At 54.6% G+C, this 21,093-nt stretch overlaps 1 protein-coding gene and 1 pseudogene across 2 annotated transcripts in view; both read left to right on the top strand.

Moving 5' to 3' along the window:
• CAPN1 (calpain 1) overlaps window positions 1-11,020 on the top strand; it is a 28,571-nt gene extending 17,551 nt beyond the window's left edge. For both annotated transcript variants that reach the window (XM_036860509.1, XM_036860508.1), the window contains exons 11-22: window positions 4,100-4,278; window positions 5,166-5,177; window positions 5,951-6,162; window positions 6,263-6,302; window positions 6,884-6,949; window positions 7,036-7,093; window positions 7,884-7,948; window positions 8,348-8,416; window positions 8,678-8,756; window positions 9,383-9,499; window positions 9,791-9,849; window positions 10,224-11,020. In XM_036860509.1, the coding sequence (XP_036716404.1) occupies window positions 4,100-4,278; window positions 5,166-5,177; window positions 5,951-6,162; window positions 6,263-6,302; window positions 6,884-6,949; window positions 7,036-7,093; window positions 7,884-7,948; window positions 8,348-8,416; window positions 8,678-8,756; window positions 9,383-9,499; window positions 9,791-9,849; window positions 10,224-10,250 (983 nt within the window). In that variant the 3' untranslated portion in view covers window positions 10,251-11,020. The remainder of the gene's footprint in view (window positions 1-4,099; window positions 4,279-5,165; window positions 5,178-5,950; window positions 6,163-6,262; window positions 6,303-6,883; window positions 6,950-7,035; window positions 7,094-7,883; window positions 7,949-8,347; window positions 8,417-8,677; window positions 8,757-9,382; window positions 9,500-9,790; window positions 9,850-10,223) is intronic.
• Window positions 11,021-12,717: 1,697 nt separating this feature from the next.
• Window positions 12,718-16,356, top strand: LOC118899613 (annotated as a pseudogene).
• The last annotated feature ends 4,737 nt before the right edge of the window (window positions 16,357-21,093 follow it).

A 21,093-nucleotide genomic window follows, 5' to 3' on the forward strand; every position in this document is an offset into this window, starting at 1 on the left:
CAGACTTACTATGCATTTTCGATTTGTCCCTCCTGCTATGCCTTCTTTTGGATAGAATTTTTTCTTTTCTCTCTGCCAGTTTTTCCCTCTGTGAGTTTGGAAGACAGAAGAGCTTGCTTAATAAGTTCCAAAGCTAGTTGATCAGTATCTTTACCCTCCACCTGAATAATGTAAGGACTTGAGAATATTTAAGTTGGATCACACCCTCCCTTTGTTCAATCTGCTATCTTTAGCTAGTATTTTAATTCTTAACGGTTTTCTGCCTGTCCTAAATTAAGCACCATCATCATCCCCATTATTTGTTATAGCCCGTATTTGTTTGATTACCCACATAATATTAGTATTTTTGCTCACTATTCTCATGAACGGTGAGACCTTTCATCTGAGATCATTTTCTGTCTGTCTGCAATATATCCTTTTGAATTTCTTTTACTGAGGGTCTTTTGGTGATAAACTTTCTCAGTACTTGTATAAAATGCCTTTATAGTGTGCTCATTCTTGACAATTCTCTGGATATAGACCTCTGAATTGACATTACTTTCACTTCCCTGAATATGCTATTACTCTTCACTCTGCTTCCACTGTCACTATGTGAGTCGGGAGTCTGTCTGTCTACCATGCCTTCTGAAATGGTTTGTCTTTTCTCTCTTTTAAGATTCTTTTTCTTTGATATTCTACAATTTGACCATGATGTGTTGAGGTGGGGATTTCTTTTTATTATGCTTTGGATTTGTCGAGCTCCCTGTGTATGAAGATTGATGTCTTTCAACAATTCTAGAAAATTGTTAGCCATGATCTTGTAGAATATCACCTTCCTACTCTCTTTATTTTCTCCTTTTGGAATGCCAATCAAATGTAAGCTGGACCTCCTCAGTCAACCCTCCAGATCTCTTAACATCTCTTAAATGTTCCATCTCTGAATCTCCCTGGATTGCATTCTGGGTAGTTTCTTTAGATCCATTGTCAATGCCCTAATTTTCTTTTTTGCTGTTGGTTAATCCTTCCAACAAATACTTAATTTCACTTGAAAAGTTTATTTCTGGAAGTGTTAATGGCTCTTTTTCTAATCTGTTCATTCTTGCTCATATATTCAAGCATCTCATTTATTTCTTTAAGTATAGTAAGCCTAGTCTTTCATATTCTGTGTCTGATAATTGCAGTATCTGAAGTCTTGGTGAGTTGTTGTTCGTCGTTGTGGCTGCTCATTCTCAGCCATCATGAGGTTCATCCATTGTGGCTGCTGGTTCTCAACCTTCTGAGGTTTTTGGCTTATTTGACCTAGAAGTTTATCTTCAGGAGTTGTTTGAGTTATTGGATGAAGTTAAGTTCGTCTAGTGTTTCTGCCAGTCACCTGGGATACTCCCAACCCAGGACTCTTAAAAATAAATTTTCTCCTTAAGGTTTTTTTTTGACCTCATGGGCAGCATGAATTAAATCTGCAAGCTCATGAGAAGGCTGGCTTGTGGTTATAAATCCTCAGAGAATGTTTCACTTCCTCCCAGTGGTTTTATTTTTCTTTCACACTTACCCTGCTGGCATTCCTCACGGGGCTTCCAGTTTTATGGCTGTGATCTCCTACTGGACCTTATCTCCTGCACCTGAGCCCAGGCAGGACTCAAGATCTCTAGGAGTCTGCAGAAATCCTTTGGCATTATTTACCTTTCATGGCTCCCAGTTTCCATTTTTTAAAACAGCTTTATTGAGATATAATTCACATACCACATAATTCACCCATTTACAGTGTAAAATCCAATGTGGCCTTTACTATATTCACAGAGTTGTGCACCCATTATCACATCAATTTTAGAACATTTTCATTACCCCCAAAAGAAAACCTATACCCCCTGCCTCTTACTCCCAAGCCCCTCCTCCCCCTCATTTCCAGGCTACCACTAATCTACTTTCTGTCTCTATGAATTTGCTTGTTCCCGACAATAATTTAATATAAATGGAATCATACAACACGTTGTCCTTTGTGACTGGCTTCTTTCACTTAGCATAATGTCTTCAAGGTTCATCCGTGTTATGTAGCATGTGTCAGTACTCCATTCCTTTTAATTGCTGAATAATATTCCATTGTTTAGTTATATCACATTTTGTTTAAATTGGGTTGTTTCTACCATTTGGCAATTATAAATAATGCTACTTGGAACAGTCACATGTTTTTTGTGTGGGTGTATGTTGTCATTAATCTTGGATATACACACACACACACCCTCAGAGGAGTGGAATCGCAGGGTCATATGGTAATTCTATGTTTTACCATTGAGGAACTGCCAGACTATTATGCAAAGTAGTTGCACCATTTTATGTTCCCACCAGCTGTGCGTGAGGTTCTGATTTCTCCAAATCCTCGCTTATTTTTTTTATTTTTATTTTTTATAAATTTATTTATTTTTGGCTGCGTTGGGTCTTCATTGCTGTGCGCAGGCTTTCTCTAGCTGTGGAGAGCTGGAGCTACTCTTGGTTGCGGTGCACAGGCTTCTCATTGCAGTGGTTTCTCTTGTTGTGGAGCACAGGCTCTAGGCGTGTGGGCTTCAGTAGTTGTAGCACACAGGCTCAGTAGTTGTGGCTCATGGGCTCTAGAGCACAGGCTCAGTAGTTGTGGTGCACGGGCTTAGTTGCTCCGCGGCATGTGGGATCTTCCCAGACCAGGGCTCGAACCCGTGTCCCCTGCATTGGCAGGCGGATTCTTAACCACTGTGCCACCAGGGAAGTCCCCACGTCCTTGCTTATTATCTGTCTTTTTGATTAATGTTAATTTTGTATGTGGGGAGAGGGAAATGCTGGACTTACTGGTGCCTTTAAAAAAGAAGTTTTGAGGGCTTCCCTGGTGGCGCAGTGGTTGAGAATCTGCCTGCCAATGCAGGGGACACGGGTTCGAGCCCTGGTCTGGGAAGATCCCACATGCCGCGGAGCAACTAGGCCCGTGAGCCACAACTACTGAGCCTGCGCGTCTGGAGCTTGTGCTCCGCAACAAGAGAGGCCGCGACAGTGAGAGGCCCACGCACCGCGATGAAGAGTGGCCCCCACTTGCCACAACTTGAGAAAGCCCATGCACAGAAACGAAGACCCAACACAGCCAAAAATAAATAAATAAATAAATAATAATTTAAAAAAAAAAAAAAGAAGAAGTTTTGCGTATTCTATCCGGCACTTGGTTGTTTTAGTCAGGAGGATTGTTCAGGCAGCTGAATCACTAAATTGCCAGAAATGCAAGTCCCCCTCAGCCCTTGCAGCTCAGTGGCCTCCTCTCAGACCCTGCTTTCTCTCGCCCTCTTCTAAGTCACCGTCCACACAGCAGCCACCTTTTTTTTTTTTTTAGTATTTATTTATTTGGTTGCGCCACGTCTTAGTTGCAGCAGGCAGGCTCCTTAGTTGCGGCTCCAGGGCTCCTTAGTTGCAGCTTGCCGGCTCCTTAGTTGCAGCAGGCGGGTTCCTTAGTTACGGCAGGAGGGCTCCTTAGTTGTGGCACGCGAACTGTTGGTTGCGGCGTGCATGTGGGATCTAGTTCCCTGACCAGGACTCGCACCCGGGCCCCCTGTACTGGGAGCACGGAGACTTATCCACTGCGCCACCAGGGAAGTTCCTGCAGCCACCTTCTAAAATCCTGATCCAATCATGCCCCTCCCAGTGCAAACCTGTCAGGGGGTCCTTTTGCTCTTTGATTCAATCCACACTTCTTATCACCGACCCTGCTTCCGCCAACCTCTGCCAACCTCCCTGGATCCCCTGTGCTCACTGGAGCCCCAGGTGTGGGTCTTTTCTTCTCCCTCTGCCTAGGCTTCCCAGGGCTTCCCCTTCAGGTCTCAGCTCAAATGTCACCTCGAAGATTCCTTCCCTGCCCGACTTCAGCTTGCTTTCTTTGTAATTGTTCCATTAACTAACCTGACTTGGTCATGCTTTGCCTCCGGTTCGTTCTGGCGTGGGAGTTCATGAGGGCAGGGACCCTGTGTATCCCTGTGGCACATCTGTCACTTGGCACACGGTGGCCACAGTAATATTTGTTGAAAGAATGAATGAATGAAAACATGGGGGAGGGAAGGCTTGGGGTGACTGCTCTGCTTCTCCTCTGATCCCGCCTCCCTACCTCCTGCAGCCACCTTCTGGGTGAACCCCCAGTTCAAGATCCAGCTGGAGGAGACGGATGACCCAGACGACGACTACAGCAGTCGGGAGTCAGGCTGCAGCTTCCTGCTCGCCCTCATGCAGAAGCACCGGCGTCGGGAGCGCCGATTTGGCCGCGACATGGAGACCATAGGCTTCGCTGTCTACGAGGCGAGTGAGCCGGCGGATCGCCCAGCACCCGGCAGAGAAAGCGGCCTCCCGGCAAGCTCCGCCAGGGGGCGCCAGCGGCGCCAGAGGACAAGGCGGCGCCCGCCCGTCCTGAGCCGACTGGGGCCAGTCACACCCCTGAGGCACGCAGCCCTAGACTGAGCCTTCGGGAGGCACCTGCTGAGGCCCTCCGCCAGGACTGGGGCAGCCAAGGGCCTAAAATTCATCCCGTGAGGCGGATGGAGGATGAGGAAGATGCTAGCTAGGAGAGGGGAAGGTTCTGGGATTCTCCCCTGTCCTTAGAGGCTGCATGGCTGCTTTTGGGCAGAGGGATCTGCCTTAGCTGACACCTGGGAGAAAGACTTTGACTCAGTTTCAGAAAGAAGTGGGCAAGTGGTCTTCCCTGAAGGAGTAGTGAGCTCCCTGTCTTGGAAGTATGTATGCAGAGGCTGGCCACGGAGGGCCCTGCTTCACGCACTGTATTCAAGACAGAAACGTCTGGATCTCCCTGGTGGGGGTAAAGGACAGTCGCAGCCTCAGCCCAGGCCCACAGCCCCTTGTAGCAGATTGGGGTGGACCTCCCTGGGCTGGAGGACTCTGCAGTTGGCCACCCCGGGGGGCAGTCCTGGAGGCTCTGGTTCAGAGCTGAGGTGCAGGGCGTTCCAGGGACAAAGAGGGCCCTGCCTGGGCCTCCCTCCTGGGGTCCTGGGGTCCCTCTCTGGCATGAATACAGGTCTGGGTCAACACTGGCCCCTGTCCAGGACCCTGTCTCCTGGTCTCCTCATCCCATCATTTTCATCTTAAGAACTCAGGGCCGCTGCCCAGCACACACCACAGCGTCTGCCCCTGGGCCAAGCAAGCATCTCTAACTTCCCTCATCTCTCTGGCAGGTCCCTCCGGAGGTAGGTGTGGCATCTGACTCGTCTGGATTTGCACACCCTTGAACACACATGGCCCGATGGTGCCCAGAGGGAGCAGGACGGCGGCAAGCCCACACGTAGAGAGCTAGGAAGTCTCCTCATTCTGGGGCTAACACGGTGCCCCTGCCCCCTGCCCACTGTTCAGTGGGCAGAGCAAACACTGTCCTCCTGGGGGTCAGAGCAGGTAATAAGTAAGGGAGCTGGATTTGAACCCTGGCCCTCAGAGCCCCACCTGACACGCACCCATGAGGCTCTTCCTGTCTTACTGTTTACACTGAGGCCATCTGGGGTGCTGGTTAGGAGCAGGTTGGTGAGTGGGCTGAGTGTCCTGTACCCTTGAGCAAGTTGCTTAGGCTCTAAGCCTTGGCGTCAGTGTCTGTAAAATGAGTTGTCATGAGCGTTAAGTGAGGTGACATGTGTAAAAGGCCCTGCAGTGTCTGACACAGGGGAAGCTCCGGGTAAGGATAATGAGAAAGTTATTTCATGGTGTCACAGTATCTACATTCACCTCATGGTGTCTCCTCCCCTCCACCCGGTGCAGTAGGCAGGGCTGTTACCCCCATTTTACAGATGAGGCAACAAGCACTATGACTTGTCAGGGTCGGGTAGCCTGTGGGTGACTGAGCTGTGACACAGCTCTCCAGCCGCGTGGCCAGAACCTGGAGCCTGGGGTCTGGTTCTGGGTCTGGGGGCAGCTCCTAAGGGTGGGCTGAGCGGGCAGCTGCAGCCCCCGCTCCCTCCTTCCCTCCCGCCAGCTGATGGGCCAGCCGGCCGTGCACCTGAAGCGGGACTTCTTCCTGGCCAACGCGTCTCGGGCCCGCTCCGAGCAGTTCATCAACCTGCGGGAGGTCAGCACCCGCTTCCGCCTGCCGCCCGGGGAGTATGTGGTGGTGCCGTCCACCTTCGAGCCCAACAAGGAGGGCGACTTTGTGCTGCGTTTCTTCTCAGAGAAGAGCGCTGGGACCCAGTGAGTAGAAGACCCCCTCCCCGCTCTCCGCGCCCCCCCCCATGCCCCTCCTGCCCCACCCCCACTGCTGACTGGCCCCCTGTCTCCCCACCCTCTGCAGAGAGCTGGACGACCAGATACAGGCCAATCTCCCTGATGAGGTACGTGCCCTGCCCCCACCAGCCACCCTCCTCCTCTCCCTCACCCTGGGTGTCCTGTGCCCTGGGCTCCGGCTGGCAGCGCAGAGCCCCTCCTGGCAGGAGCCGTAAGAGTAATACTAATCCCTCATTTGCCCAGCACTTTACAGTTTGCAAAGGACTTTGTGATAATAATGGCACAGGGTCCCTGGGTTCTTGCTCTCTGCTGGGTCTGTGCTGAGCTCTTTACCTGGGTCACCCCATTTCCTCCATAACAGCTGTGTCAGGGTGCTGTCACTATCTCCCCTCTCAGTGGGAAACTCAAGTTCAGAGAGGTTAAGGAACTTGCCCAAGGTCGTGCAGCAGGGAATCAAAGCCTCACTGTTCATCATTGAGCTGACCTTCACCCTCCACATTTAGGCCACAGAGGCCTGGACAGGGATAGAGTAGGGGCCAGGTTCCCATTTTACAGATGAGAAGAGTGAGGCTCAGAGGTGAAGTGCCACATAGCTGATGAGTGGTCCCAGCCCTGCCTCCAGCAGCTGCCCATGCAGGGGCCTGGCTGGGGCACCCCTGACCTGCTCTCCCCCCGCTTCTCCATCCAGCAAGTGCTCTCAGAAGAGGAGATTGATGAGAACTTCAAATCCCTCTTCAGACAACTGGCAGGGGAGGTAGGCTGGGCGTGGTGGACGGGTGCTCGGCGGCACCGAGGGGCAGCCTTTCCCCAGAGTGGGTGCCATCCTCCCTCTTCCCCCAGGACATGGAGATCAGCGTCAAGGAGCTGCGGACCATCCTCAACAGGATCATCAGCAAACGTGAGCATCCCTGAGGGGCTGCTCTCCACCCCATGTCCTGCTTCCCAACCCCCCTACGCCCCCACCTCCGTTCCTCCAAGCTCCAGAATCTAGCCTTCCGCTCCCACCCTGGGCTGAACCCAACCCCTTGGTCTTCGTGGGTGCGGCACCCTCCACCACCTTTCTGAGCCCTGCTCACCCCCTTTTTCCTCCCAAACTCCTTATGCCGTCTTGCTGTTCTCCATGCCTGAGTGCTGTGCCTGGTGTAATTAGAAGCTTAGCCGGCTGACAGCACCTTAGGGCCAGTGTGTGGGCCCCATTTCCTCCCAGAAGGCAGGTGGCCGGCTTCACTCCCCAACGTGCAAAACTGAAGGCAACCGCCCTTCAACCTTCCCTTTGCCCCCGCCTCTGACCTCTCACCTCCGACCTCTGTCCATGCTGTTCCCTCAGCCCAGAACCCCCCTCCTGCTCTTCTCACCCTTCGGGGCCTGCAGCAAACCCCACCCCTGCCGTGACCACCTATGCTGCACGTTTCTACTGTGTTTCTTTCACTTCTATTTAGCACTGTTCCTTTTCACTCGGGTCTAATGGCGGTGTTGACGTGCCTGTTGGGACACCGGCTTGACCGCTAAAATACCTTAAACTCTTTTTTCTGATGATAGAAACAATCCTACACACCTACTAGCCTAGATTTTACACACCGCGGGACAGGAATGGTGCCTCCCGGACCCCTGTCCCGCCAGTGTGCCCAGCACGGGGCAGGCCCGGGAAGCTGGCTGGGTTGAGGTGTTGGGACTGGTTTTTCTTGCAGACAAAGACCTGCGGACCAAGGGCTTCAGCCTGGAGTCCTGCCGCAGCATGGTGAACCTCATGGACGTATCCTCCCTTTGCTTTTGCCTCCTGAGCCGGGCTTTGGGTTGGGATGTAGGCATGGGGAGAGCCCTGGGTGACCCATCCCAGGAGCAGCGCAGAGAGACAGACAAGTGTGGACAGACCAGTTCCTTCCTGGCATCTTCCCATTGATCGGGGTGGGGCGGGGACCGAGGCACAGGCCTGTGTTGAGTGAGAGGCGGGCAGGGCCTCGTCTGCAGGTGACCCTAAGGCTGGTGCTCTGTTTGCGCCCCTCCCAGCCACCCCGATTCCGGCCTGGCCCCAGGCAGGCGTCTGCAGGCTCCTGCCCCTTCTCCCCTCCCCCTCCTCGTCTTGCTCTCCCCGGTGCTCACTCACCCGGTGCCTGGTCTAAGCTGTGGAGTTTTCTTCTTAATGGCCGCCCAGCGTGACGGCAACGGGAAGCTGGGCCTGGTGGAGTTCAACATCCTGTGGAACCGCATCCGGAATTACCTGGTAGGTGGTCCCTGCTGGCAGCACCCTCCCCTCCTGTGCAGCCTCAGTCACGGCGGGCGGCCGGGCTCCGGCTCCCAGACCAGCTGCGTGGACTAGGCCCTGGCCCTGGGTCTGCCTCTCCGAGCCCACGTATCCCAGTGGCTGACCCCCTTCGGGCCTCTCCCCTCCACCCTCGTCAGCCCTCCACCCTGGGCAGACGGGAAGGGCTGGATGCTCGCCAAGCCCTCACCCTCTGCCCCCCACCCCCACCCCCACCCCCAGTCCATTTTCCGGAAGTTTGACCTGGACAAGTCGGGCAGCATGAGTGCCTACGAGATGCGGATGGCCATCGAGTCTGCAGGTGAGGCCTGAGGGCTGGTGGCACTCGTGGGGCCCCAGGGAGATGGCCCTGGGTCGCTTCTCTGACAGCTACCCAGGGCGGTGGCCCACCCACTAGCCCTTGTCCCTGGGAGTGGGGGGTGATGGCAATGGTGGTGAAGTAGTAACAGCCGTCTACTGCCTTTTTCTGGTGACTGAGCCAAGCGCTTTATCAGCATTTCCTTTTGTTCCGACTGCAGCCGGATGAGGATAGGGTCTTTTATTATCCCACTGAGCAGAGAAAAGTGCAGCTCAGAGAGGGGTAGTGACTGGCCTGAGGCCACACAGCCAGGGAGGCATGGAGCTGGCCTCCAGAGCTTCCAAAGGGAGCAGTGCAGGGCTCTCCTCGCAGTCCCACGTCAGGATGAGGCCAGGGCATTCAGAACAAATGAAACTGGACCCTGGGCCCTGATGGCCAGCACCTACTTCCCTGGGGCAGTCTGGGTCCTCAAGCTCCCTCTGGACCAGCACTTGCCCAGCTCCCGGCCCTGCCCAGGAGGTCTTCATGCCCCCCAGCCCTGGGGCTCACCCTGCCCCGCCTCAGTCCCCCTCTCCGCCCCCTCTGGCCCGGCTGCACCTCCCTGGCCCTCACCTGCTCTCCTGCGCCAGGCTTCAAGCTCAGCAAGAAGCTGTACGAGCTCATCATCACCCGCTACTCGGAACCCGACCTGGCTGTGGACTTCGATAACTTCGTGTGCTGCTTAGTGCGGCTGGAGACCATGTTCCGTGAGTGTCCCCGTCGGCTCCCCCCTCCAGCTCAGTCCCCAACTCGTCCCCAACGAGCGTCTCGGGGAGGTGGAGGTCCAGGCAGGCTGAGTGCCAGGCGACAGGGAGTTGGGTGGGAACTCTGGAGGGGGCTCTCGAGCAGCAGGAAGGGCTGCTCCCCGGCTGTGAGGGTGAGAGAGCTTGCGGCGCTGTGGGGAGGTGGGGGTGAGGCAGGAGGTGGGCCTGGTCCTGGCCCTGCCTGAAGGTCCCACTGAGTTCTCCGCCCCATGTCATCATTTCTTGAACACACAGGGTTTTTCAAGACTCTGGACACGGATCTGGATGGAGTCGTGACCTTTGACTTGTTTAAGGTGGGGCTGTCCTCCGGTCGGGTTGGGGAAGGTGCTCAGGGGCGGTGTTTTCTTACCCTCCTGGGCTGGAGGCTGCGGCCTCAGTGCCAGCGCCAGCCCTAAGGCCGGCCACCTGGGTCCTGCAAGGACACGCTTGGGTGTCTGGGTCCTGGGAAGGATGGGCCAGACCCCTGGAGGCCTGTACAGGAGCCAGCAGCCTGGGCTCCCAGGGGTCGAGGAGGTAAGAGAGTGTCCCGCCCCCCTCCCCGGGAGGGTCCCTCGCCCACCTGCACTCAAGGGGGTGAGGAGATGGCGACTCCTGAGCCATGGAGCTGGGAGGCCGGACTTGGGGTTTCTGCCCTGGCTGACCCCTCTCTCCGCCTTCTGCCCGGCAGTGGTTACAGCTGACCATGTTCGCATGAGGGGCTCTTGCATGAGCCCCTTGCTGTGCTTCTCTGCCCTCCTCGTCTGCCGGGCCGTGCCTTCCCGCCACGCCACGCCAGGCCACACCAGCTGCAAGTGCCTTCCTTGGAGCAGGAGGCGGCCTCGTCCTCGTCCTCACCTCCCGGCCGCCCCAGTTCATTTGTTCTGGGCAGAGCTGTGTGACCCTCCCTGCCTCCACTGGCCACGGGCTCAGATGGACTCCCCCAGCCCCTCCGGTTGCCAAACTGGGAAGGCAGCTTTTGCTAGTTTCTGCCTCAGGATGGGGCCCCAGGGGGAGCTGACGGCCCCAGGCCTCTGGACATCCTGATGTGTCCCCTCCCCTCCCTCCACAGGCCACCCATTCCACCCCCAAGCCCACCACGCCCCACCTGCAGACTTTAAACTATAACCACTAGCTCTGCACAGCCTGCCGTCTAGCCGTGCGGAGCGCCCTCCCAGCTGGGGCCTGCTCCGCAGGGCTGGGAATGAATGCCTGTTCCTTCCTGTGCCGAAGCCAGTGCCCCCCTCTGCCCCACATTCCCCCCAGCCCTGTCCCCACTTGCCGACCAGGAGCGGCCTGGCCTGCGGGGTGGTCAGGCTTTCCCTCCCTCCCTCCCTCCTTTTTTATATTGGTGATTTTAAAGGGGCCTCTGTGGGGACTGATGTACCACCTATGGGGGTGCCAGAGGCACCTGGGCATGGGGTGGGGCAGTCTCATGTTTCCATGCAGAGAAACCCCAAATAATAAAGGAAACGGCCCCACCTTTGACTCTGGAGTGTGTTTCTGCCTCAACCTGCTGCCCAGGAGGGCACAGCAAGCCTTGTCCTGCAGGGACTGCTCAGGGCCTCACACCCGCCCCTGCCCTGCCCTCCATCCCCTTCCCCATCGCCCTGGAGGCTCGCACCTCTGCTGGAGTCCTGGGCATCTGGGAGGGGAGGATGGGGCCCCCCCGCTGCAGGGACAGGACCATACTGCTGAGGTCCCACATGGCCCTGCTGGTCCTACATGCCCCCCTCCTCTAAGCCCTGACCCCTTCTTTCCCCGCACACTCTGCCCGTGAGGCTCTGGCTGAAACCCAAACCCCTAACTTAGCACAAACCTGACCCCCAGGAAGCTCCCCAGGACACAGAGCCTCCTTTAAGTCTTCTCGAGGGTGGCGGAGGGGAGTTGCCCCTGTGACCCAGACACCTGCAGCTTCTATAAGCTGCTCCAGCCCCTCTGGGATCCCAGCTCTTCTTACCAGAGATAAGAAAAAGAGTAGGTTGAGGTGGGGGTAGAGGAGGGGCTGGGACAGCATGGGGAGGGGTGAGCCGCAAACCAGGGCAGCAGCGTCTGCAGAGCAAAGACTGAAGGAGCCCAGCTGGGGGGTGGGGGCTGCCCTCGGCCACCAGGAGCCCCAGGTGGAGCCCCGAGTGGCAGACTGTCGGGCACAGGGCCTGGAATCTGCATTTTGCCGTTGGGAGTCCCTGGGCCAAGTCCTGCTAGGCCTCAGCATCCTCATCAGCAAGGGGAGTGGTCCGTCACTTCCTTGACTCCTGGGCTGGTTTGTGAGAGGGGCCAGGTGGAGGGGCGGCGGGCCAGGTGCACCAGGCCCCACCTGCTTAGTTCTCTGTATTGGGTTTCCTTTGATGAGAGGTTGGAACACTGTGGGTCTGGATGAGCGGAGACCCTGACCCCTCCCACACCCCCAGCCTGAGAGTACCTGGGGTTGGGGCAGGGAGAGCAGGACTTCCTCTTGGTTGCCCTATTTGGGCATTTTTCAAGGACTTTTTTCCAAGTGTCTCCTATGCAGCCTCTGACTTCCAGGGAAGTGAGGGAGGGGCAAGCAGCTGTAATCACTGGCACCCCCTTATGTGACCTCCAAGCATTTAAGGCTCCGGTGTCAAGGGAGCCCAGGGACAGGACTGGGTTCCGTGTGCTGAGGCTGGAATTGCGCACTTTTTTTTTTTGGCTGCATCACTTGGCTTGTGGGATCCTAGTTCCCCGACCAAGGATCGAACCCGCGTCCCCCGCATTGGAAGCGCAGAGTCTCAACCATTAGACTGCCAGGGGAGTCCCCTGGAATTGGGCTCTTGAAGATGCCTCACAGTGGCCTCCAGAGAAAAGGGGAGGGTGATGATGGTGCCACATTTACTGCTGGGGTCCCCCCTGCGAGGGCCATGGGCAGGGGGCTGAGCCTGCAGATCTGGGCAGTGGGATGTGAGGCGGCCCTCTAGGACCCCTCACTTTTCTAACTCGGAGGTGAGAGGCTGGGAGAAATGAGGAGAAAGGGCCTGGCAGGAGGGGGAGCGCTGCAGACCTGGGGACACCGGAGGCCTCCTGTGAGGTGTAACCCAAACCCTCTGAGTTGCGGGACACGGGGCATCTGAGGTCCTAACCCTGGCCTGTTCCTCCACCTCCCAGGGCCCCATCCCAGCCCCTTTACATAAGGCTCCGAGGCTGGGCCTCAGGTCAGGCCCGTGGCCATGGCCTTCACAGGCCTGCTGGACGCCCTGGGTGGCATGGGTGGCTTCCAGCTGGTCTACACGGCCCTGCTGCTGTTGCCCTGCAGCCTGCTGGCCTGCCACAACTGAACTTCACGGCCGCCGTGCCCCGCCACTACTGCCAAAGGCCCGCCAACCACACTGCGGCCACTGTCAATGGCTCGGGGGCCTGGCTGAGGACCACCGTACCCCTGGACCTGCTTGGGGCCCCCCGAGCCATGCCGACACCTCACGCAGCCTCAGTGGGCCCTCCTGGGCCCCAACACCTCCGTCCACGGGGCAGCCACCAAGGGCCGCAAGGATGACTCAGTCTATGACCGCAGTGTTTTCCCGTCCACCATCATGATGGAGGTCGGGGGGGGGGGGCCGGGGGGGCTGCTGCCCGAGGCCAAGGCTGGAGCGTCCCTCCCTTCCCCACAGTGGGATCTGGTGTGTGAGACCCGCGCCCTCCAAGACCTGGCTCAGTCCGTCTACATGGCCAGGGTGCTGGTGGGCGCTGTGGTGTTTGGCAGCCTTGCAGACAGGTGAGCCTTTGGGGACGAGGGTCCCAGCCTCCCGTGCCTCTTCATTAACTTTTCTTTATTAAAGTTTGTGTATTTTAAAATAGATAATACATACAATACATTCACAAGGTTCAAAATTCCAGAAGGTACAAGCGGGTGTGCAAGGAAGCGTTCTCCCCTCTGCCCCACACTCCAGTGATTTCTACAGGGCAGCCTGGTTTCCGTGTACCTTACAGAGATTTTTTATGATTTTATACAATCCAGGTGAACATGTACATGTGCTCCATCCCCCTTTTCTATACAAATGCTGACACACCCATACATGGTTTTGTATATGGCTTTTACGTCATTCGTGGCCTCTGCGTATTCCTTCAGAAAAAGCTCTCCTGTCCTCCCCGCGTCCGGGCTGCATCCCACTGTGCAGATGAGCCACAACTGACCAAAAGGGCCCCTGAGGATAGAGAGACGCCCGGAAATGCAGCACACACCATGGTTCTGATGGAGTCGGCTCCTTGCCTCCTCCATCCTCTTTCCCATTCCTTCCCTGCTCCTCCTCCCCTCTCTCTCCCCCCTCCTCTCCCCTCCCTGCAGCCCCTCCTCTCACTGTTCAGGTTCTGGGGGCCCTCCTGGACTGCAGACCCCACACCCTGGAGTGTGCAAGGTGCTTCAGGCCCCTCACGGGTGGTCCTGTCATAGCCCTGGTCGCCCCATGTCAAGACATGTCCGGTCTTTCTGTGTATGAGCCTGTATCTTATTCATAGTGTCTTGTTCGTCACCAGCCCCCAGCTCAGGCCTGCCACTTAGAGGTGATCAATGAACATCTGTGTAACAGAAGGAAGGAAGGAAGGAAGGGAGGGAGAAAGGGAGGGAGGAAGGAAGGGAGGAAGGGAGGGAATGAGTCTATCATGGGGTGTGTGGAGGAGAAATGCTGCTCACCTGGCCAAGCTGGGGCTCCAGCCCTGGACCCTCACTTACAAATGGGGCGGTGCCAAGGCCCCCCTACCCTGGCCATGGACCCCTCTGTGGTGTAACAAGGCCTGCCCCACCCTGGCCTCCCCAAAATGACTAGTCCAGTTTGTTTTACAAAAGTCAAGTTTATGGGCTTCCCTGGTGGTGCAGTGGTTAAGAATCTGCCTGCCAATGCAGGGGACACAGGTTCGAGCCCTGGTCCAGGAAGATCCCACATGCCGCGGAGCAGCTAAGCCCGTGCACCACGACTTCTGAGCCTGTGCTCTAGAGCCCATGAGCCACAACTACTGAGCCCACGTGCTACAACTACTGAAGTCCATGTACCTAGAGCCCGTGCTCCACAACAAGAGAAGCCACCGCAATGAGAAGCCTGCGCACCACAACGAAGAGTAGCCCCTGCTTGCCACAATTAGAGAAAGCCCGCGCGCAGCAACGAAGACCCAAGGCAGCCAAAAATAAATAAATAAAATTAATTTAAAAAAAAAGTCAAGTTTATGATACTGTTTATTAGAAACACTGGTCTTTGTAAGCAAGCACAAATCTTCCATGAGCTAGCCAGTGAGAGTGTGCCCGTGTACCTAGTTGTTGCTGCATCGCCCCTCCCTGTCTCCAGGTGACTCCAGACCCGGGAGGATGAGCCGTGGTCCCCTGGCTGACGGATGGAGGGAAGCAGCTCCTGCAAGGTTCCCTGCGGGGCTGCTGATACGGAGAGCGGCGCTGGTCAGGCTAGGACCAAGCCTGCACCCCCCTCCAGAGACGTTCACGAGGGTGTCAGGGGGTCATCCTCTCTTCCTCAGCAATTTTAGACTTGAGTCAAGTGGTCTTCACCATTTAGGAGAGATCTTTAAAGTTCTCACCCTCAGAGTGAGTGGGGCGCCCCCGGGCATGGTACGCACGTGCCACGTAGACGTGAATGAAGGTTCTTCTTAACTGCAGTTTTCTTTTGGAGGGAAATTCAAGAATGAGATAGAGGAGGGTTAACTTGGGGTTTTGTGCGCTGCTCACAAAAAAGTGAAAACTGAAGGTTCTCATTCAGTCTGAACCAAAAGACTGGACTCTGGGGTCCTGCTCCCACCAGCCTGGGCCCTGTCAAGGGTTTGCCCCCCATGAGTTCTGGTTTGAGGGCTCCCTCCTGCCAGAGAGCTGTTCAGGGGACCCTCTCATAACCCACTGCACCTGCCTCTGAGCCTTTGCAGAATCTCTGTCTTTCCCCGACCCTGGGAGAGTAGGGGCTTGGTAGGGAGCCAGAAATATTCCTTGAGTGAAAGAACGAAGGAGGGAATACATCTCTTCATCCCCACTTTCCTTCCACACCAGACTTCTCCCTCCCTGGTCCTGCCAGTGCCTGGGCCCCAGCGGGTGCGCATCTATTACAGACAAGTGGCTTTCAGATGGTGAGGGGGTAGCTTCTTCTTACCCTCCCTCCACAGCCCGCATGGGGGATACTGCTGCCTCCTAGGAACCCTAACCCTGCGCGCATGGCCGGGCTCAGGCTGGGCCACAAGGCCCCCTGGTCTGGTCGTACCTGCAGCTGGCAGTTTCGTGGGCAGCCACAGCGTACTTCTGCTCCTTCGGCGCCTACTGCTTCTTCCGGTTCCTGATGGGCATGACCTTCTCAGGCATCATCTTTTTTTTTTTTGGCCGCGTTGGGTCTTCATTGCTGCGCACGGGCTTTCTCTAGTTGAGGCGAGCGGGGCCTACTCTTTGCTGCAGTGCCCGGGCTTCTCCTTGCAGTAGCTTCTCTTGTTGTGCAGCATGGGCTCTAGGCACGCGGGCTTCAGTAGTTGTGGCACGTGGGCTCAGTAGTTGTGGCTCGCGGGATCTAGAGCACAGGCTCAGTAGTTGTGGCGCACAGGCTTAGTTGCTCCGTGGCATGCGGGATCTTCCCGGACCAGGGCTCGAACCCGTGTCCCCTGCATTGGCAGACGGATTCTTAACCACTGCTCTGGCATCATCTTAAACTCCCTCTCTCTGGGTAAGTCCAGCCAAGGAGGGGCCTGGAGGGGAGGGGGCTTGCGGGGGGAGGGGGTGGCAGCCCCATCGTTGGATGTCTTTGCATTGGGATTCTCATCCGGTGACCTCAACTCACAACCTCCCACCAGGGTTCTCGGGACACCTGGGCTCTCAGTGGTGGCCCTGCCAGCAGTGAGCCGTGGACCCTGGATTGCCGTTTGCCCATCTGCAAGCTGAGAGGGCTGGGTTCACTTCCTGTGTGAGTTAGTCAGCAATAAGCACTTACTAAGGACCTCCTGTGTGCCAGGCTCGGTGTGGGCTCAGTGTGGGCCACGGAAGCGAGGTGAGACACAGGGGTCCCCGAGGCGGCAGGAGCCCTGAGAGGATGTGGCTCCGAAAGGGGCGGGGTTTCCCTTTGGTGCCATGTGGAGGCCTGGCCTCCTGGGTGCCAGGTGGGAATGTCCCCACCCCCAAAGCAACAGGGTCAGTGCTCACTGCAGGCTGGTTCCAGGCAGCTCGCAGGTGGCTCTGGCAGAGAGCGCCGTGGACAGAGGAAGCTCACCCTGGACACAGGCCAGCCACCGCCTCCGTGTCCCTCTAATTACTTGGTTTGCTCCTGAGGACACCACCAGGCCTCCGGGAGGACCTGAGCGCTCTCACTCTGCTGACAAAGACGGGATGGGTCTTGCATCCCGGGGTAGCAGGGAACCTTGGGGCCAGAGAACCAGGACGCACCAGGCCAGCACACTGGACACCCCCCGCCCCATGTCAGGACAGCAAAGGGCACTGAGCTCACAAGGGGATCTCAGCAAATCCCAGCCCACCTGCCTCATTCTTCCAGGTGGACGTCCAGCCACGGCTCATGGAATCTGAAGGCAGGAACGGTGGTCCAAGGCCCATCTCATGCTAGAATCACCTCTATAACACACACACCTACACACACACACATATACACACACCCTACACACACACACACACACTCCTAACCACAACACACCCCCCATATACACACACCCCTACACACACACACACATATACAAACCCCCTACACACACACGCTCCTAACCACAACACACACACACACATATACACACACCCTACACACACCCTACACACACACACACACACACACTCCTAACCACAACACACCCCCATATACACACACCCCTACACACACACACATATACACACCCCCTACACACACACGCTCCTAACCACAACACACACACACACTCCTAACCACAGCACACACACCCCCTACACACACACACATATACACACCCCCTACACACACACGCTCCTAACCACAACACACACACACACACACACACACTCCTAACCACAGCACACACACCCCCTACACACACACACATACACACCCCCTACACACACTCCTAACCACTACACAAACACACCCATATACACACACCCCTACACACACACACACACACTCCTAACCACTACACACCCCCCATATACACACACTCCTACACACACACATATACACACCCCCTACACACACACGCTCCTAACCACAACACACACACACACACTCCTAAGCACAGCACACACACACCCTACACACACACATATACACACCCCCTACACACACACACACTCCTAAGCACTACACACACACACCCATATACACACACCCCTACACACACACACACACTCCTAACCACTACACACACACACCCATATACACACACCCCTACACACACACACACTCCTAACCACTACACACACACACATATACACACACCCCTACACACACACACACATATACACACCCCCTACACACACACACTCCTAACCACTACACACACACCCCCATACACACACACCCCCATACACACACACCCCTACACACACACATATACACACCCCCTACACACACACACTCCTAACCACAACACACACACCCCTACACACACACACACTCCTAACCACTACACACACACACACACACACGCACGCAGCTAGGTGTGGGAGGTGCAGCAGTGAACGAGCAGAGCATGCTCTGTGGGGTCCGTGTTCTCCTGCAGTAAGACAGATAAACAACACAAATAAGCGAGTTGTGTAGTGTGTTAGAAGGTGATAAGGGCGACTGAGGAAAACTAAAGCCCAGCAAGGGAATGAGAGCGGTGCGGGGAGGGGAGAATCAGCAGTTTTGTTGGCTCGGGGACCCGCCTTGTTGGGAAGGGGTCACTCTGGGCTAAGCTTGAGGGAGGTGAGGGAGGGGGACCTGTGGCCACGGGGCGGGGGGAGGGAGGCGGGTGGGCCAGCATTCCAGACAGAGGCCCTGAGGGGGGAATGTGTCTCGCGGGCTCAAGAGCAGGAGGTCCTTGTGCTGGAGCGGAGCTGGGTGCGTGACAGCTCAGGGCGATGCGGGCAGACCCTTAGGCCTGGTGGTCATTAAGGACGTTGACCTTGACCCTGAGTGAGATGGGAGCCTCTGGAGGGTTCCGAGCTGAGGAGAGGCCTGACCTGGTCTCACTTGGCATTTGCCGGGATCCCTCCGGCTGCTGTGCGGCTCAAGGACAGGAGCAGGAAGGCCGGTCCCGAGGCTCCTCCGGTCACCTGGTGAGAGGCGAGGCTGGAGTGGGCCGGGGGCAGCACGGGAGGAGGCGGGAAGGGCTCAGACTCTGGTTCAGTTCTGCAGACAAACAACAGACAAACCACAAAACAAAACAAAAAAGCTAAAGGACAAACTAGTTTTTTTAATTGGTAGCTTTATGTGGTGGTTTTTAATAACAGCTTTATTGAGGTATAATTCACCTATCATAAAGTTTACCTTTTAAGGTTCATAATTCTGTGGTTTTTAGTGTATTCACAGAGTCGTGCAACCATCACCACTGTCTAATTTTATGATATTTTCATCACCTCCGAAAAGAGACTCAGTACCCGTTAGGAGTCATTCCCCATTTCTCCCTTCTCCTAATACCTGGCAATCAATTATCTACTTTCTGTCTCTATAGATTTGCCTATTTTGAATATTTCCTATAAATGGAATCATATAAAATCTGGTCTATTGTGTCTGGTTTCTTTCACTTTGTATAATGCTTTCAAGGGTTATCCCCATTGTAGCGTGTATCAGTGTGTCATTCCTTTTTATGCCCAAATAATATTCCTTTGAGTGGATAAACCACACTTTGTTTAGCCATTCATCAATTAACTGTCATTTGAGTTGTTTCCACTTTGAGGATATTGTGAATAGTGTGGCTCCGAACATTCGTGTACAAGTATTTGTTCGAATACCTGTTTTCAATTCTTTTGGTTATATACCTAGGAGAGGAATTCCTGGGTCATCAGGTAACTCTGAGGCACTGCACAGTGGCTGCACCATTTTCCATTCCCACCAGCAAAGCAATGTATGAGAGTTCCAGTTTCTTCACATCCTTGTCAATACTTGTTATTTTCCATTTTTTAAATTATGGTCATCCTAGTGGGTGTAAAGTGGTATCTCATTGCAGCTTTGATTTGCATGTCCTTAATGACTAATCTGTTGAGCATCTGTTGCAAGCCTTTGATTAATTTTGATTAATTTTCAGAGTTCTGGAAAAGTTGAGTTTAACATCTTTTGCCAGTGTTCACATGGTTTTATGCAGGAGAAGATTTTGCAGATCCTTACTCCGCCGTAAGGCCCACTGTCCTTGCTGACTCTTCATGGATGACATTGATGACATTACCCTCATCATCATGACGCAAGGTTGTTTCTGTTATACAACAGAGAGTCTAACAGCACAGTGGGAAAGGGACTGAGTAAATTTTAGATCCCATCAGCTCATAGATTCTATAACTTTTACATCTTAGTTAATATTCCATATCCTGTCTCCTTGTCAATACAAGCTTCTAGAAGCAGGAACTGTGGGTTGCTTTGCAGCCTTCCCTCTGGTTCCCAGCACTGTGCTTTGCCTGCTTAAAACATTTACTATAACCACTTTGGGACATTATTTGGGTCTTTACAAATATTTTAAAGTTGTTTGGGGTTACGATGTTCTGAATCTAGACTCCAGATTTAGTCTGCATTGTCCAGTGTGGTTGCTATTGGGTCCCTGTGGCTACTGAGATTGAAATTAATTAAAATTAAATAAAATTTAAAACGTAGTTCCTTGGTTTCATTAGCCACATTCCAAGTGCACAGTAGCTACATGTGGCTAGTGGCTACTGTATCAAGCGGCACAGAGCTAGAAATTTCCACCATGACCCTGCTCTAGATACTTCCTCTCCCGCTGTCTCAGACCACAGGGTCATCACTGTTGGGAAGTTGAGGGGACACTGGGCATAGATTCTCCTTCATTTGCAAGGAGGCAGCTCTTTTAATGAGTCCTGATTACTTTTTTTAAAATTTATTTATTTTATTTTATTTTAATTTTTGGCTGTGTTGTGTCTTTGTTGCTGCGCGCGAGCTTTCTCTAGTTTCGGTGAGCGGGGGCTACTCTTCATTGTGGTGCGTGGGCTTCTCATTGCAGTGGCTTCTCTTGTTGCGGAGCACGGGCTCAAGGCGTGCGGGCTTCAGTAGTTGTGGCTCGTGGGCTCTAGAGCGCAGGCTCAGTAGTTGTGGCGCACGGGCTTAGTTGCTCCAAGGCATGTGGGATTGTCCCAGATCAGGGATTGAACCCGTGTCCCCTGAATTGGCAGGCAGACTCTGCGCCACCAGGGAAGTCCCCTGATTACTTTTAAAGATAAGGTAATGGATAAAGAATATGATTTTCCTGGGTGATTTCCAACTACTAGACAAAAGTTTCCAGAGAGCATGACTGTGCAAAATACAAAAAAAAAAAAAAAAAAAAACCTTAAAATAATGCTACCATTGTTATCTCTTCGGGGCAGCCTTTCATCAGCTCCCGGCACCAGGACCACTTCTCTCTTTATCAAGCACTCACCCAAGGTCAGTCGTCATATAATCCTAGCCACAACCCAGCCTTAC

The sequence above is a fragment of the Balaenoptera musculus genome, chromosome 8 (genome assembly GCF_009873245.2).
Source record: "Balaenoptera musculus isolate JJ_BM4_2016_0621 chromosome 8, mBalMus1.pri.v3, whole genome shotgun sequence".
Lineage (NCBI taxonomy): Eukaryota > Metazoa > Chordata > Mammalia > Artiodactyla > Balaenopteridae > Balaenoptera > Balaenoptera musculus.